The 18,080-nt window shown below is 37.7% G+C and overlaps 1 protein-coding gene across 8 annotated transcripts in view; it reads right to left on the minus strand.

Annotated features, from left to right (window-relative positions):
* TUT4 (terminal uridylyl transferase 4) overlaps positions 1-18,080 on the minus strand; it is a 128,582-nt gene that overhangs the window by 52,637 nt on the left and 57,865 nt on the right. For all 8 annotated transcript variants that reach the window (XM_016193134.2, XM_060206210.1, XM_060206207.1 and 5 more), the window contains 5 exons: positions 13,935-14,112; positions 9,764-9,852; positions 6,561-6,612; positions 5,372-5,441; positions 4,066-4,192 (listed from right to left, as the gene is read on the minus strand). In XM_016193134.2, the coding sequence (XP_016048620.2) occupies positions 4,066-4,192; positions 5,372-5,441; positions 6,561-6,612; positions 9,764-9,852; positions 13,935-14,112 (516 nt within the window). The remainder of the gene's footprint in view (positions 1-4,065; positions 4,193-5,371; positions 5,442-6,560; positions 6,613-9,763; positions 9,853-13,934; positions 14,113-18,080) is intronic.

Genomic DNA, 18,080 nt, shown 5'->3' on the forward strand with positions numbered 1-18,080 from the left:
ATGTGTATTGTTTTCCATGTAAATGCAGGCATACTTTTTAAAACAGTTTTACTGAGAATGTCTATTTTATTTATTTATTTTTAATATTTTTTGCCTTCAAGATTAGAGAATGTCTATTTTAGACATCGCTCTATATACTCTTCTCCCATTAACAGTTTGCTAAGAAAATCCCTCTAAATCTATTAGTACAGATTCAACACACACACACACACACACACACACACACACACACACACAGTTAAATTATAGTCTATGATCTGGATGTATACTTAATAGCACACATCAATCAAAAACATTTACACTTTAAGCTTTTGCCATCTTAAACAATGCTGTAATATTTACTGTTATACATATTTCCTAACTATTGGTGGTTATTTTCAAGAAAACTGTCTAGATTAAAAATGATATCCTTAATTTCTAATAAAAATACTGCAGACAGGCTAGTAAGATAACTCAGCTGGGTAACTATACCATAGGCTTTGTCATGTCATCACTAGTATTCTTCAATGTTTAGTATATGTTTATGTTGGGAGTCAGGCGGTAGCGCAGTAGTTTAAGTGCACATGGCGCAAAGCACAAGGCCCGTAGTTTAAGTGCACATGGCGCAAAGCACAAGGCTCACATGAGGATCCCGGTTCAAGCCCTCAGCTCCCCACCTGCAGGGGAGTTGCTTCACAGGTGAAGCAGGTCTGCAGGTGTCTATCTTTCTCTCCCTCTCTCTGTCTTCCCCCTCCTCTCTCCATTTCTCTCTGTCCTATCCAACAACAACATCAATAACAATAATAACTACAACAATAAAACAAGGGTGACAAAAATAAATATTAAAAAAAAAAGAATATGTTTATGTTATGTCCACAATCAATATAAATTTGAACAATCTTTTCTGCCTTAAAGTCATCTTAGTGAAGAAAATTTAAAGGCTACATTTTTTTTCCAAATGACAATAACTTATATGAGTGGTATTTGTACTCTTCTACAACTAACTAGTTTTAAGAATGTCTATGAAACAAAGTAACACATTTTATGACAAAATACTGGACATAGTAAGGAAATACAATTCCAGAGGTAGCTCTTAATTCCTTCATTCTTTATATTTGTACAGGCACTTAAGAATCTCGAGTACTTTCATGGGCACCATAACATTATTTTTGAAACAACTGCTTAAGATAAAAAAAAAAAATTAAGGCTCAGGCAGGTTGTAACTTAAAATCATGTAAATTTTAGCATGGAAATGAATTGGAATTTGTTTATTTAATTTCATAGCACTGAATTCCTATAGTATGTTAGGCATTATGCTAGGCACTGAGTAAAATGAGGTAAGTAAAAGGAGATATTCATCTTCCCTTGCCTAGCTTACCATTTCTAAGGGCTAATAATCTTTGTCCTCAATATCTTGGGTCCACCTGCATATTAGATGTCAGGCTCAGGCACAAATTAGTAAACTCATGGACCCCTTGGAATATACCTAAAGTAGACCTACTAGCTTTTTCCAAAATGGAGACTCCAGATCTTCATCTGCAATATTCTTGCTCTTAGGTTCATGGTGAGTCAACAATAGTTCTGCTTTATATTTTAACTCTTTTTTTTCAGCCACCAGGTTACAGATGATAACATGATGCCAACCTGACTTCCCTGAGCAGATGACCCCACCAATGTGTCCTGAAGCCCCACCTCCTCAGAGTTCTGCCCTACTAGGGAGGGAGGGAGAGAAAGACAGGCTGGGAGTATAGATAGACCTGCCAAAGCCCATGTTTAGCAGGGAAGCAATTACAAAGGCCAGACCTTCCACCTTCTGCACCCCATAATGATCCTAGATCCGTGCTCCCAGAGGGATAAAGAATAGGAAAGCTTCTAAGGGAGGGGATGGGATATGGAGTTCTGGTGGTGGGAATTGTGTGGAAATATACCCCTCTTATCCTATGGTCTTGTCAGTATTTCCATTCTATAAGTAAAATTAAAAAAAAAAAATCTTTGTTCTGTAGGGTTCCAAAAATTTCCTTTTTGAATAACCTGGGTCACATATTCCAACAAATATATATTAAATACCTATTATGTGCTGGTTGGCACAATAAGAAAAAAAGGCATTAGGGTCCAATAATCAATGAATAAAATAGATTAAAATCCCTATCCTCATAGAATTCAGAAATTCCTAGAACAACAAAAGATAAAACCAAATATGTATGCGAGGTGACAGTTAAGTGTTATAAAAATAAAGTAGAGCAAAGAAATAGTTAACAGGAGCAATGTGTTAAATAGAGTAGCCACAAAAGCTCCAATAAAATAAGTTTTGCACAGAAACTTGAGTAAACGAGTGAACCATCCTGGATATGGGATAAGAACATTTCAAAAATGAGGATAAATTTCAAAAGAAAGCTGAAAGGAACAGAAAATGAAAGGGCTTGAGCACGGAAAACAAACAAACAAAAATCCAACCATATGGGGGTCGGGCAATTGTGTAATGGGTTAAGTGCACATAGCACAACGCGCAAGAACTATGTAAGGATCCCAGTTCCAGCCCCGGGCTCCCCAACTGTAGGGGTGTTGCTTCACAGGTGGTGAAGCAGGTCTGCAGGTGTCTATCTTTCTCTTCCCCTCTGTCTTTCCCTCTTCTTTTGATTTCTCTCTGTCCTATCCAACAATGACGACATCAATGGCAACAATAACAACAATGACAAGGGCAACAACAGGGGCAACAAAAGGGGGGAAAATGGCCTCCAGGAGCTGTAGATTCATGGTGCAGGCACCGAGCCCAGCAATAACCCTGGAGGCAAAAAACAAAAACAAACAAACAAAAAAAAAACCACTACAGGCTTTCTGAATATTCCTTGATTTTCAAGATGTTCTCTTTTTTCCATCCTTTATAAGTTCTACCCCTACAATGGGTGACTAACTTGTCACAGACCATACAGAAAATTCCAAGAATTCTTTTTTAAAAAATATTTATTTATTTATTTATTTACCCTTTGTTTTTGCCCTTGTTGTCTTATTGTTGTAGTCATTATTGTTGTTGTTATTGATGCCTTTGTTGTTGGATAGGACAGAGAGAAATGGAGAGAGGAGGGGGAGACAGGGAGAGAGAAAGATAGACCTGCAGACCTGCTTCACCGCTTGTGAAGCGACTCCCCTGCAGGTGGGGAGCCGGGGGCTTGAACCGAGACCCTTATGCCGGTCCTTGTGCTTTGCGCCGCCTGCGCTTAACCGCTGCGCTACTGCCCGACTCCCTCCAAGGAGAATTCTACAGATGTTTCTGCTCAGCTTTCTACTCCATTCCTACTCCTTTAAAACCTTTTCTTTGTGAAAAACTAGGAATTTGCTCATCACTGGCTTAAGAAGTGATATATATTATTCTGATAGGTTAAGAAAATTTTTAAAGTTAAAAATCTTTAGTCATTTAAGCTAATATTGTAAACTATCACTCTTCTGTATCTTCATATCAAAGAAATGAGCAAAGTAGGGAATGAATCTTTTGAAATTATAAATTAATTTTGATTTGGGAGACTTAGATAACTAAGCTTCAGCAGTTACCTAGTTAGAAATAACCACAAGTTGGGTGGGGGTATAGCATAATGGTTATGTAAAGAGACTTTCATGCCTGAGGCTCTCAAGTCCCAAGTTCAATCCGCCATACCCCCATAAGACAGAGCTGAGCAGTGCTCTGGTAACAAAATAAATAAATAAATAAATAACCACAAGTTAACAATAAAGTAGAGAGAAGGAGAAAATGGTCTACAAGATAGAAAGGAAAATTAGCAAACTGTTAACGGTCACAAGCATACCTAACATATTTAATAAGAGGAATGAAATTTTGAGCTTTTGTATTATATTAAGGTATCATTATGTGTCTCTACACTAAATAAGGAGATTAAAGTACAATTAAAAATTCTAAAATATGTCAATATGAAACTATATTAATGCCCACATTTGGAAGCCGTCACATTATTTTTTTTTATATTTAGTTATTTCCCCTTTTGTTGCCCTTGTTGTTTTTCATTGTTGCTAGTGTAAGAAGTCATAGTCTTGAGTTATCTTAAAGGTTAAGTGCTTTTTTCCTTTTGTTCCACATACCTTAGCCCAATAGCGAAAAGCTAATACCAAGGGTGTAAAGGCAGGTTCCTTTTTTCCAAGAGCAGCAAGTAAGTCAGTAGTGAGGCATGCCATATCATTTCCTGCACTCACTCTACAAAGTAAACCACTGCGAATGAGAAAGAAACAAAGTTCATTCCATTGATACCTTATAATTCAAAATACTTCAAATTTAGTCACCTTATTTTAATATCTAAGTCATAAAAGCAAATGCTCAAATAAACTGCATTTCCATCACTGGCATTCTATAGAAATTAAAAATGTTTTAAATATAAACTTGTACTTCCAAAATTAATTTCACTTCACCAAAATTTGGTTTACATAAGAATAGTAATGTTGGGAGTCAGGCGGTAGCGCAGCGGGTTAAGTGCACGTGGTGCAAAGCACAAGGACCGGCATAAGGATCCCAATTCAAGGCCCTGGCTCCCCACCTACAGGGGAGTCGCTTCACAAGCGATGAAACAGGTCTGCAGGTGTCTGTCTTTCTCTCCCCCTCTGTCTTACTCTTTTCTCTCCATTTCTCTCTGTCCTATCCAACAACAACGACATCAATAACAATAAAACAAGGGCAACAAAAGGGAATAAATAAATATTAAAAGAAAAAAAAAAGGATAGTAATGTCAATTATACCAAACAGTATAAGAAATCTTCCTAATTCATGCTTTTATCTGCATATGATGAAGTCAAAATATCAAATACTGAACTAAATAGCTATATAACTTACCTATAACTTTTCCTATTCAAGTTTTCATGGGTTTATTAATACATTATTTTCAGATTACATTAGAAAAGATTTACATTTAAACCCCCAAGTAATACTCATATATAAGTGAAAATTGTAGCTACATTAACCAGGTTGACAGAGCTGTAAAGATGTTTATGGTACAAGGAAAACATATGCGTGTTGTCACACAGAGATTCTGACCCAATGTTATGAAAGAAAACTAAATTAGAACTCAATTTTAATTCTGATTTCCTAGTTTTCTCTCATTAACAAGCAAATGAATCTTTAAAAATAAAAACAATAGAGCAGGGATAGATAGCATACAGGTTATGCAAAGAGACTCTCGTTGCCTGAAGCTCCAATGTCCCAGGTTTAATACCTGGCACTACCATAAGCCAGAACTGAAGAGTGCTCTGACTTAATTAATTAATCAATTAATTAATAATAAACAGAAACTAGTTTTGTAACATTAACCCCATGAAAAATATTTTTAAAAATCAGAGATGTTCACTGCATATTTGGTTATTTCACTTAATATTTCATGTTCTCCTCAGTGGTACCAACCTTTTCTGATCTTTGCACACCACAACAGGAACTTTAGCATGAAAATCAGATTCCACATCTACATATGATACTAGTAAAAGAGAAAAATAAACAAGTAAGCTGATGTCAATGTCTCTCAAATATTTACTCTATAGTAAATACTCAGTTTCCTTTTAAATAACACCTACAATGCCTTGACATTAGTTCTTTTAAATCACTTGTGCTAAGGAGCTAACATGGGAGGCCCCAGTTCCTGACAGTACAGGAAGAGTCCGCCCAATCAAAGCTCCTAAGAAAAAACTAAGAGACTGAAGCATAACTTCCACTCTGAACTCTTTTCTCTACATTTCCAAGAAAGGCACTATATTCTAAATTTCTCAGCCAAAGATAGGTGTCTAAGAGTTGCTCAATTCCTAAGGTAGAATTAACTAGTGAGACAGACTTCCATTATAAAATTATTCTTTTCAACTCCAAGGTAAATCACATGCAAAAAATAACAACAAAGAAAGAAACAAAAATGCCTAAGTAGGGGCCACATAATGGCAAATCTGGCAGATCACATAAGTTACAAAATGCCTAAGTAAAAATTGGGGCCCTGAAAAGGCTCGGAAGTAGAACCTGCACTTACATGCCTGAGACCCAGGGCTCAATTGTGGCAGATATCTGTCTTTGTCCCTATCTTCCCCTTTCATCTCAGTTTCTGCCTCATTCCAATAAAATAATAAATTAAATATAAGAAATATATTTTTAAAATGTACTTTCCTTATATGAATGTCCTGTTTCCATCAAAAGCAACCCAGAAAGACATGGTATGATTTGGTTAATGTATTTAATGAACACATTAAGCTAATACTAAGTAGGATGTAAAAATTAGTCATTTTATTCCCAAGTCTCTCCCTAGTCCTCCTTCATCAATGATTTACTAATAATTACTGTTTTTATGTCTTATTTTACACAAGAAATTCCCCCCAAATACTCAAAACATTTTTAAACGACCCTAAATGCAGTCATTTTTACATAGCAGTTTAAAATACACCTTTGACCTAACCAACAAGTAAATTTTCTAGAATATTGAACAAATATACATACATGCAATACAATGAATCAAATACTCTAAATTTAGTTTAACTTGTATACTCCTATATTAACCACACAATGCATGTAACTTTGAAAAACTGACTTTAGAAAGACAAATTTAAAAGAAACTCACCACTTTTTTTTAAAATTCCAAGTACTTGTATCAGAAGATCTGGGTGATTCATCTTAAAAAAGATTTCAAATTAAATCAACACACTAATTTCAAAATTCAGGTTGCAGAACATTAAAGAGAATTCAGTTTTATCAATTAGATAAAATCATTCTGTATTTTAAAGTAGTAAAAATAGAATATTGCTTTGACTTTATGGTAACAAATATTGTTCATGGAGACAGAACTGACATATGATGTAATACTACTATTCCAGTAACACTAAATTCTTAGAGGGAAAGTTCTAGAATTTCTGCAGCAAGCAAGTAGAAAGACCTAAAAAGACACCATAAAGTTCCTAATGAAATAGTGTCTACTTAGACTTAGATACCCTCCTCACCTACTTCCTATTATACTTCCCTTAGTCACTCCAAAGTTAACCTTATCAAAGTAAGGACTGCAAAAGCTGAATAAGGGCAAGAGACTGGCATACTTTGATGATGACTCTTTAGTCACTATCAGGCCACTCCATCAGCTGGGCCCTAGTCAGGGAGTCCTGAGATTCCCAAACAGATATGATGGGCCTAGACCTTGAATAAATCCCTCTCTCCATGGTTACCGGTCATCTCTATCAGAAACAATACAATAGACCCCTTTGTGGGCCCCCATAGGACCTTGCCTTCAACATGGATCAACAACAGTAGAGAATATACCATTCTCCGAAGGGAGGCTGGACAATATACTCTATGCTACACCTGAGGAAGATGGGTCCAGATATTGGGGCAACTAAGAATGTTCCTACGCATGACCACAGAATGTGAGCTCAGACCAACAGGGATGCAGAGGTTACATAGGCTCTTAAGCTGAATATGGGCCCCAGATCAAATCAATGGGGTCTACAGTCAACAATATTTATACCCCTTTCCCATATTTGGGAGCTACTCTCTACTCTGATGCAGCTTTCTGGTCCTTTTCCCAGCCATGACATCATCTCCCCAGACAATAATTCGGACCCACCTGCATAACAGATGTTGGGCTCAAGAAAAAAACAAAACAAACAAACAAAAAAACTAGTATAGTCATGGGCCCTTTGGAATATAACTAAAATAGGCCTACTATCTACAAAACGGAGACCCCCCCCTGCACCCAACATTCTTCATCTGAACTATTCCAGCCTTTAGGTTCATGACTGTTCAACAATTTGTTTGGCTTTATATGTTAACTCTTCTTTCAGCCACCAGGTTCCAGATGCTAACATGATGCCAACCGGACTTCCCTGGGCAGACAACCCCACCAATTTGTCCTGGGGCTCCGCTTCCCCAAAGCCCCATCCCACTAGGGAAAGAAAGAGAGGCTGGGAGTATGGATCGATCTGTCAATGCCTATGTTCAGCGGGGTAGCAATTATAGAAGGCAGATCTTCCACCTTCTGTACCCCATAATGACCCTGGGTCCATACTCCCAGAGGAATAAAGAACAGGAAAAGAGGATGAGGGAGGGGATACAGAGTTCTGGGGGTGGGAATTGTGTGGAGTTGTACCCCTCTTATCCTATGGTTTTTGTCAGAGTTTCCTTTTTATAAATAAAGATTTTTTAAAAAGTTCTAGAATTTCAAAGCAAGACAAGTAAAACAGCTATTAGATAAAGGTGTTGAGATCAGAAATTTAAGGAATTCTGACAACTGGTAGCTTGACCAAAAAGCTCAAAAAAAAAATACTATTTCATGTACATTTAGTACAAGCTTATCAACTGTTTGTTAAGTATTATTATTCCACCACCACCACCACTACCACCAGAGCACTGATTAGCTCTGGCTTATAGTAGTGCCAATGCCAAAGATTGAACCTGGGGCTGTGGAGACTCAAGCTGAGTAGTCTCTTGTATAACTGTAAAGCTGTCTCCCAAGACCATCAGCTATTTAATTTAATGTATACTTTACTGCTTCTTAAAAGACATTTAATGATAAAAAATATTTAAATGAGGGTAAGAGGCAAAAGTTTTTCATGCCTGAGGCCCCAAGCTCCCAGGCTCACAACCCCCCATGATAAGCCAAACCTGAACAGTGCTCTGGTTATAAATAAATAAATAAATAAATAAATAATAAACGCTATTCAAAAAGAAGTTTGAAACCTAAAGTTTCAAAGTACCAAGTTGAATTTCCAAACTACTATAAATCAGAGCTGAGCAATACTCTCAATAAAATAAATAAATGACCATATGGTAATTATAAGTAAATGACTCTCATGCTAGAAATTAAAACACCAAATTTTTACTCAATAGTGCTTGAATATCAACAAAAAGTTAAAAAATAAATTATCAGTGGTCTGGGAGGTGGTGCAATGGATAAAGCATCAGACTCTCAGGCATGACGTCCTGAGTTTAATCCCCGGCGGCACATGTACCAGAGTGATGTCTGGCTCTTTTTCTCTCTTATGTTTCTCATTAATAAATAAATAAAATCTTTAAAAATAAATAAATAAAATATCAACTGATTATATTAATAAATAAGCAATGTTAGCAGTGCTAAACTGCTTTTTTTTTGCTAATGATGATAGTTATTAAGTATATCCACACTGTACAATGATTATAGCAAACTGTCATATGTATCATCTTATTTAATATAAAAGTTATTATCTGTATTCTGGATGCTAAAAAACTGATGTGCAGAAAGATCAAGTCACTTGCTCACTGTAGGCAAGATTTCAACCCAGAATACTGTTTCACAGTTCTTATCACTTTCTATAGTGCTTAACTAAGTAATCAAGAACTCTTCAACACTGTCAATAAAAGCATATTTTTAAACTGCTATTCTCTATTTTCTTTTTTCTCCCTCTCACCACCATCATAGTCTTCTACGTTTTTCTTTCTATTTCTTATTTTATTCCACCTGTACCTGACACATCAATAGTTTCCAAAAGCACTTTTGGACTCATAATGTTAAGTTCTACAAACCAGAGATTTGTAGATGCCTTCTCTAAAAGGATGGTAATAAAAAGTATCAGTTAAGAACCGCAAGGGGGGTGGGAAGGTAGTAGTGCACTCAGCTAAGCACACACATTGCCATGAACCAAGATCTGGATTCAAGCCCAGGCTCCCACCTTCAGGTAGGAAGCTTCACAAACACTGAAGTAATAAGGCAGGTGTTTCTCTTTCTATTTCCGCCCTCCTCTATCAATTTCTCTTTCATATCAAATAAGAGGGGAGGAGAATCACAAAGGAAAGACTTACCTTGGGAGGAAATTTTATATCAATATTAACATCACTATTTTTCAGAGCAAACTTAGTCAGAGATGAGCCATATAACCTAAGTGAACACTCTGAAAATTAAAAAAGAAAAAAAAATCAAAGTATGAAACAGTGTACAAATAAAGAAAATTAAATAATAGGAAAGTTGTATTTAAATTCAAGTACAACATGACAATGACATCCTTTCGAAGTCATCTACAAATTAAAAAAAATATTTCTCAGCTGTGAGATTTAAGAATATAAAAAGAAACATTCATAAAAGTTGTGTTTAAATAAAATCTTATTAACAGTTAATTTAGGAGTGACTAGAAGTACATCTAGTATTTAAAATTTAACAGTAAATATTACACTAGGCTTGCTATAGTTTGTCACACAATATTTGCTGTTACATATTTATATTTACTTAAGAAACAGCACTTTAAGACATTTAATACCAATGATTTTAAAAAATGCAAAGTGAAACCATACCTGGGAGGTGGCATTGGACTCTCAGACATGGGGTCCCAAGTTTGCATGTACTAGACTGATGCTCTGACTCTCTCCTCTCTATCTCTATCTTTAATAAAAAAAAAAATTTTCTTTACAAAGACAAAGTTAAGTTGGTTTACATGATAAACATAAACCCAATTCTCTGTAGTTTTCAAGAATTCAGAGAAAAAAATAGACTATGCATACATTTATCAGACAAATATGTTACTTCAAAACTGTAAGACAAATTTTAAATGGATCTCAATGGAAAGCAAGTTGAAAAATAACATGATGGGAACTGATCAGGTAGATTTAGTTTCTTAAAGTCTAACTTCACACTTGGCAAATGCTAGAAGAAGAAGTACTTCACACTTAATTGTATGTATAAAATTCTACTTTTTATTAGTGATTTAATATTGATTTACAAAATTATGACATAATGGCCCACCACCAGAGATCTGTGTCCCCATCCCCTCCACTGGAATTTACAGTAGTCCCCCCCAAGATCACAGATATGGGTGGAAAGTCTACTTTTTTAAAAAAAAATTATCTTTATTAATTTATTGGGTAGAGACAGCCAGAAATTGAGAGGGAAGGGGGTAATAGTGAGGACGAGAGACAGAGAGACACCTGCAGCACTGCTTTGCCACTTGCAAAGCTTTCCCCCTTGCAGGTGGGGACAGGGGTTCAAACCCAGGTCCTTGCCCCTTATAATATGTGCGCTCAACCAGGTGCGCCACCACCTGGTCCCAAGTCTACTTTTCATGTTCATAAAATATCTGAAAACCATACAAGTTACTAATATCACAAAAGTTTTATTCTTAAAGTAATATTATTTTGATGTATACTTTAAATGAATACTCAATATATACTGCTACCAGGGTTATTGCTAGAACTTGTTGCCTATAAATCTACCGCTCCCACTTGTCTTTATTTTTTTTTAAAGAAACTGAAATTAAGAGGGAAGTGGGAAGATAGAGAGGCACCATTCATGAAGCTTCCACCCTGCAGGTGGGGGCCAAGGAGGAAGGCTTGAACCTGGGTCCCTGGGGATGGTGACATGTGCACAATACTGGCTATGCCACCACCTAGCCTCACTCTCTCTCTCTCTCTCTCTCTCTATATATATATATATATATATATGGTTTTATTTACTAGTGAGAGGGATAGGAGAGAAAGAAAAAAAAAAAAAACAGACATCACTATGGTATATGCACGGACAGGGACACAACTCAGGGCCTCAGTCCTGAGAGTCCAACACTTTAACCACTGTGCCACCTCCCACACCACATTATTTTTAGGTATATTTTAGGTAAACACATTATTACAGAAGTAACAAAGAGAAATTAAAAAGTTTTTCATATTAAATTTCAAATTCATTTTTATAAATCCCACAACGAGGATGTATGAAAAGTGTAATTTGTCAACTGTTCAAAATACGTTTGATAAAAAATATTTAATACACATTTACTTAAATTCAACATTGATACAAAAAAAAAAGAAAAAGGAGTGCTATACTAATAATGTATACACAAATGTCTACAATAAATTTGCCCCAACTCCCCTTCACACTCAAAACCTGTTTTATTTTTTAAAGTTTTTTTAATACTAAATCCCTTTTATTAAATTTTTAATCTTTATTTATTTATTGGATAGAGACAGCCAGAAATAAAGATGGAAGGGGAGATAGGGAGAGAGACAGAGAGACACCTGCAGCACTGCTTCGCCACTTGCAAAGCTTTCCCCCTTGCAGGTGGGGGCAGGGGGCTCAAACCCAGGTCCTTGTCCCTTATAACATGTGCTCAACCAGGTACGCCACCACCTGGCTCCACCTAAGTTTTGTGTAAAAAACAAACAGGATCAAGAATGAAAGTAGTACAAGGACCGGCATAAGGATCCCGGTTTGAACCCCGGCTCCCCACCTGCAGGGGAGTCGTTTCACAGGCGGTGAAGCAGGTCTGCAGGTGTCTATCTTTCTCTCCTCCTCTCTGTCTTCCCTTCCTCTCTCCATTTCTCTCTGTCCTATCCAACAACGACAACAACAATAATGACTACAACAATAAAACAACAAGGGCAACAAAAGGGAATAAATAAATAATAAAAAAATAAATATTAAAAAAAAAAAAAAAAAAAAGAATGAAAGTAGAAACTTTATCCCTACCACCCCTACTTAAAGTAAGTTAAGTTTTCCCCACCATCAGGCCATGGGAATTTTACTCAAGTGATAACTGGGATGCACATACGAAAAATATTAACTAAAATTTCTTTCAGAAATCAATGGTACTGCAAAATAATAATCTGTCAAATAAAAATATCATTTTTCCTTTACTACAAAAATTATGCTATGATTTAAATTTCCATTTTCCTTTCTAAAATATGACCCCACTAAGTAACAAAGTATCTTGCTTTTTAAGGAAACAAAATGAAAACATTAAGAAATTTACCCTGGGGAGCTGGGCGGTAGCACAGTGGGTTAAGCGCATGTGGCGCAAAGCGCAAGGACCGGTGTATGGATCCCGGTTTGAGTCCCCGGCTCCCCACTTGCAGGGGAGTCGCTTCACAAGCGGTGAAGCAGGTCTGCAGGTGTCTTTCTCCCCGTCTCTGTCTTCCCCTCCTCTCTCCATTTCTCTCTGTCCTATCCAACAACAACAATAATCACTACAACAATAAAATAACAAGGGCAACAAAGGGAAATAAATATTAAAAAATAAAAAATAAAAAAAAGAATACTATTAAAAAAAGAAATTTACCCTAAGGTAAATCTTTGGATGGTAGTGAAGCAGGTTAAGCACATGTGGTGCAAAGCGCAAAGACCAGCGTAAGGATCCCGATTCGAGCCCCCAGCTCCCCACCTGCAGGGGAGTCGCTTTACAAGCAGTGAAGCAGTTCTGCAGGTGTCTATCTTTCTCTCTCCCTCTGTCTTCCCCTCCTCTCTCCATTTCTCTTTGTCCTATCCAACAACGACATCAATAACAACAATAGTAACTACAACAATAAAAAAACAAGGACAGGGGAGTCAGGCTGTAGCGCAGCGGGTTAAGCGCAGGTGGCACTAAGCACAAGGACCCGCATAAGGATCCTGGTTCGAGGCCTGGCTCCCCACCTGCAGGGGGTCGCTTCACAAGTAGTGAAGCAGGTCTGCAGGTGTCTATCTTTCTCTCCCTCTCTCTATCTTCCCCCTCCCCTCTCCATTTCTCTCTGTCCTACCCAACAATGACAACAATAACAACTACAACAATAAAATAACAAGGGCAACAAAAGGGAATAAATAAATAAAATTAAATTAAATTAAAAAAAAAAGAACAAAATGGAATAAATAAATATAAAAAAAAAGAGAGAGAAAAGAAATTTTATCCTAAGTCCAAGGCAATGCAAGGGAAAGAGTTGTGTGATTTTATAAAATTATTACAGGATCAGGTGGTGGAACACCCTGCAGAGCACACATGTACAGGGACCCTGGTTTTTACCCGCAAGAGGGATGCTTCACAAATGGTAAAGCAGTGCTCCAAGCAACTCTCTTTCTCTTTCTCTATCTCTATCTCTCCCTCCCTACGGTCTCTCTGGCCCTAGCAAAAAAGAAAGGGGGTAGGGGAAGGCTGCCGGTGGTTTCTTTGTGCAGGGAATCATGCTCTAGGGATCATCTTGGTGGCAATTAAAAGGTTATTACCATAAGATGTACATGTACCTGGTAAACATGCCGTTATAATCTTTGACATTTCCTCCATAATCTCCTGACGGACTCTGAGGTCATCATCTGTTATTCCTTGTTCTTTTGCTAATTCAATAACTGCGACACTTAAGGCAGCCACGTGTGCAGTGGAAGGAGGTGGCAGAGAACGAAGCTCACTTTCTTCCTGTTTTTCCTATCAGTATAATATTTAAAAACAAAAATATTAATTCTAATGTCCTTGTACCAAGGATGGAAGGACAGATACATACTAACTCAACAAATACTCACCATCAATGTGCCTCCTAGAATATGAACTGAACAGAAGAAATAGAGATCTCTGCTTTTGTGAAGGAGGAATGAAAGAATGAAAGGTGACAGAGTGATGTTAACCATTTTAAAAAACATATTCTACTTTATTGTCTGCAGAAATTGGGAAAGTCAGGATACTCTATACCTGAATCTTGTTGCAAAGAGATTATTTTATACACAGCAGTTGTTTTAAATCTATTATTGTTAGTGATTTAATAGTGGCTTGCAAAATTGTAAAATTCCAGGGATAAAGTTTCACATCCATTCATGGTCTGTGTATGTGACTGCACAGCACCCACTGCCCAAGTCCTATGTCCCCTACCCTACCCTACCCCCACCATTCATTAGCCAGCCTTGAATCACCATAAATAGAAAGTTTCAATTTAAAGACACAGAAAAACCCCTTGAGATATGGCAGGGGCCAGGAAGCAACAACTGGGTAAGGGTCACCACACTGTGGCGACAAAGAAAAATGGGGCAAGGGAAGCAGGTGATAGTGCAAGCACAGAGTGTCCATGTTACTAGGCACTAGGACCAGTCCCCACCTGTGAGGGTGAGGGGAAGCTGCACAAGTGACAAAGCAGTGCTACAGGTGGTTCTCTACCTCTTCCTTCCCTTTCAGTCTCTCAATCTCCATCCAAAATAATAAGGGGGGGGGGCTAGCAAAACATGGTTCAAGCTGGAACCACAAAGCAATCTTCAAGTAATTCCAGCCCTTGTTATCATATCAACATATTAACATATCAACATAGAAGAAACCATACCCACTTACACCGTGATAGCTTACAAACAGGGCAGCAACCTCTGAACTTTGCCAATCAGATAACGGGCTGTCTATAAGCCCCCAAATCAAACCCCTTTCCCTTAAAAGAACGTGAGTATTCCTGCCCTTAAAACAGCAAGTTTATAGAATGCAACTACCTGTGTTGGGGTTGCTAAACTTGTTTGCTTATTGCTTGCTTGTGGTGAAACAAACATACACACACACCTCTGCTTATTACTTTCACTTCTGGCAGGCAGCTGAATTCTATCTTCTAAGGCACCAAAGATTTCTACATTGAGTTACTGCAACAATCATTACTAGACACTGTCATCACATCTCATATACTACATAGCATTAGTAACTGATTTCCCCATTATTTTACCCAACACTAAGCAAAATGTTCAAAAACAACCTCTGTTATGTTAGAAGTTTGAGAGCCTGTTTGGAGGTTCTTGCAGGAGAGTGCAGCTACTCATGTACCCCTGACCAAAGGCCAGCCCATCTCTCCTGGGAGAAGGTTGTCCTCTTCAAATACGCAGCTTCAAGGAGATACATGGAGCAGTGAGAGTGGAGGGGACACCTGCCTAGTCAGCCCGATCAGTCGAATAAAGCATGGTGATCAATAGCCAGATGTCGTAGCCAGATTGCCCTCACATCCCTTGATGAAAGTTTGAAAGCCAATTTAAACCAAGAAGCTATAGAGGAACTGTAGTACATCTGAAGAATGACTCTTAAAAAGATTTTTCTAATGTGAAAAATCCATATTAAATGCAGAAGCTACATGAAATTTCAGAAAAATGCTAAAGTAAAAAAAGCACCTAAATTTTCATTATGTTCTTTGATTTAAACATAATTGAATCTATTATATCATCCGCAAGCAGTGACAATTCCATTTCTCTTCCAATCTGTATCCATTTATTCCTTTCCCTTGTCTAATTACTATAGTGAGGATATCCAAGACTGGGGAATAGTAACAGTGACAGTGGACAGCCCTGTCTTGTACCCAATCTAGGAGTTTGAAAAACTTCCAGTTTCTTCTGGTGGTGGGTGTGGTATGCATAGTCTTGACTAAATTGAGAAATTCTTGTTTGTTTTCATTTATTTATTTTATCAGAGCACTGTTCAGCCCTGGCCAATGGTGGTGCAGGGAAATAAACCTGGGACTTCAGGGCCTCAGGCATGAGAGACTCTTTGTATAACCATTATGCTATCTAACCCTGCCCTGATTAAGGAATTTTCCATCAACCTCCCTACCCCCTTTTATTTGTTGGATAGACACAGAGAGAAACTTAGAGGTAAGGAGGAGATAAGATAGACAGATATCCAGAGCACTGCTCCTTGCAACACTTCCCTACTGCAGGTGGGGACCAAGCCTTAAACCCCAGTCCTTGCAGAGAGGGGGTGGGGTGGGGGAGGAGTGTGTATGTGTACGCACACACGCCATCACCAGGCCTCTCAATTCCCATTTTTATTTATTATTCTTATTAGTGATTTAATATTATTTACAAGATTATAAGATAACATGTTAATGTGTGCTCTCCCACATGTGCCACCACCCAGCCCCAAATTCCTTTTTTTTTTTTTGCCTCCAGCATTATTGCTGTTTGTAGTGGTACTACAAATCCACTGCTCCTAATGGCAATTTTTTCCATTTTTATTTGATAGGACAGAGAATTTGAAAGGGATGGGGGAGATAGAGAGGGAAGGAGAAGGGGGGCTGGGTAGTGGCGCGCCTGCTTGAGTGTACATGTTATAATGTACAAGGACCCAGGTTCAAGCCCCTGGTCCCCAGCATTACTTTGCGAGTAATGAAGTAGTGTTGCAGGTGTCTCTCTGACTCTATCCAATAAATGAAAAAGATAATAAAAATAATAATGAAATAAATTTTTTTAAAAAGAGAGGGGGGAGCGAGAAAGAAACACACCTGCAGGCCTGCTTCAGCACTAGTGAAGCTGATCTCCTGGGGAGGGAGGCGGGGACTCAAACCCAGCTCCTTACAAAGGTCCTTGCACTTTAGTACTTACTATATGCACTTAGCTGGGTACACCACTGCCTGACCCCCAAATTCCATTTCTTAAAAAATTTTTGATCATGAAAGGCTCTGGATCTTGTCAAAAGCTTCTTCTGCATCGATTAAAATAATCATTGTGTGGTTTTTATTTTTCCTTTTATTAACATGATGAATTACACTTGCTGAATTTCTTGTGTTGAACTATCCTTTCATCCCTGGGAAATCTCACTTGGCAGTGTTGTACTATCTTTTTAACACGTTGTTGTGTGTGGGTTGCTAGAATTTTGTTCAAAATTTCAGCATCTATGTTCATCAGGGTTAGTTTCTAATTTTCTTGTTTCAACTCTGTCTGCTTTTGGTATCAGGGTGGTAATGTTAGTTTCCTACTTAGTGTTGGGCAGTACACCTTTTATTATTATTAAGACAACTTAAAAAATATTTTTTATTATCTTTAATTTATTGGATAGAGACAGCCAGAAATCAAGAGGGAAGGGAGTGATAGAGAAGAATAGAGACAAAAAGACACCTGCAGAACTGCTTCACCACTAGCAAAGCTTTCCTCTTGCAGGTGGGGACCGTGGGCTCAAACCCAGATCCTTGTGCACTGTAATATGTGCTCAACCAGGTGTGCCACCACCCAGCCACGGCAGTATACCTTTGTCCTCAATTTTCTGGAAGAAATTTAAACAACAGTAAGTAGCATTTTTGAAGATTTTATAAAATTTATTGGTAAAGCCATCTGGACCTGGGCTTTTGTTATTTGGGAAGCTTTTAGTGATTGTTTCTATTTTCTTCTTTGTAACTAACTGGTCTATTTGTTTTTTAGTTTCTTCTGGTTCAACTTTGGGAGGTTGTGTTTCTAAGAACTTATCCAGCAATTTTGATCCTCAAGTTTTGTGCCATATAGTTGTTTATTGGTTCTTTGATATTCTTTCTTGTTTCCCTGGAAGATACCGCACCAACATGAATGACTTGAGTATGCTTAAGATTATTAAATCTCGTGAGTCGGGCGGTAGCGAAGCGGGTTAAGTGCACGTGGCGCAAAGAGCAAGGACTGGCCTAAGGATCCCGATTCAAG

This window comes from Erinaceus europaeus, chromosome 13 (genome assembly GCF_950295315.1).
Source record: "Erinaceus europaeus chromosome 13, mEriEur2.1, whole genome shotgun sequence".
NCBI lineage: Eukaryota > Metazoa > Chordata > Mammalia > Eulipotyphla > Erinaceidae > Erinaceus > Erinaceus europaeus.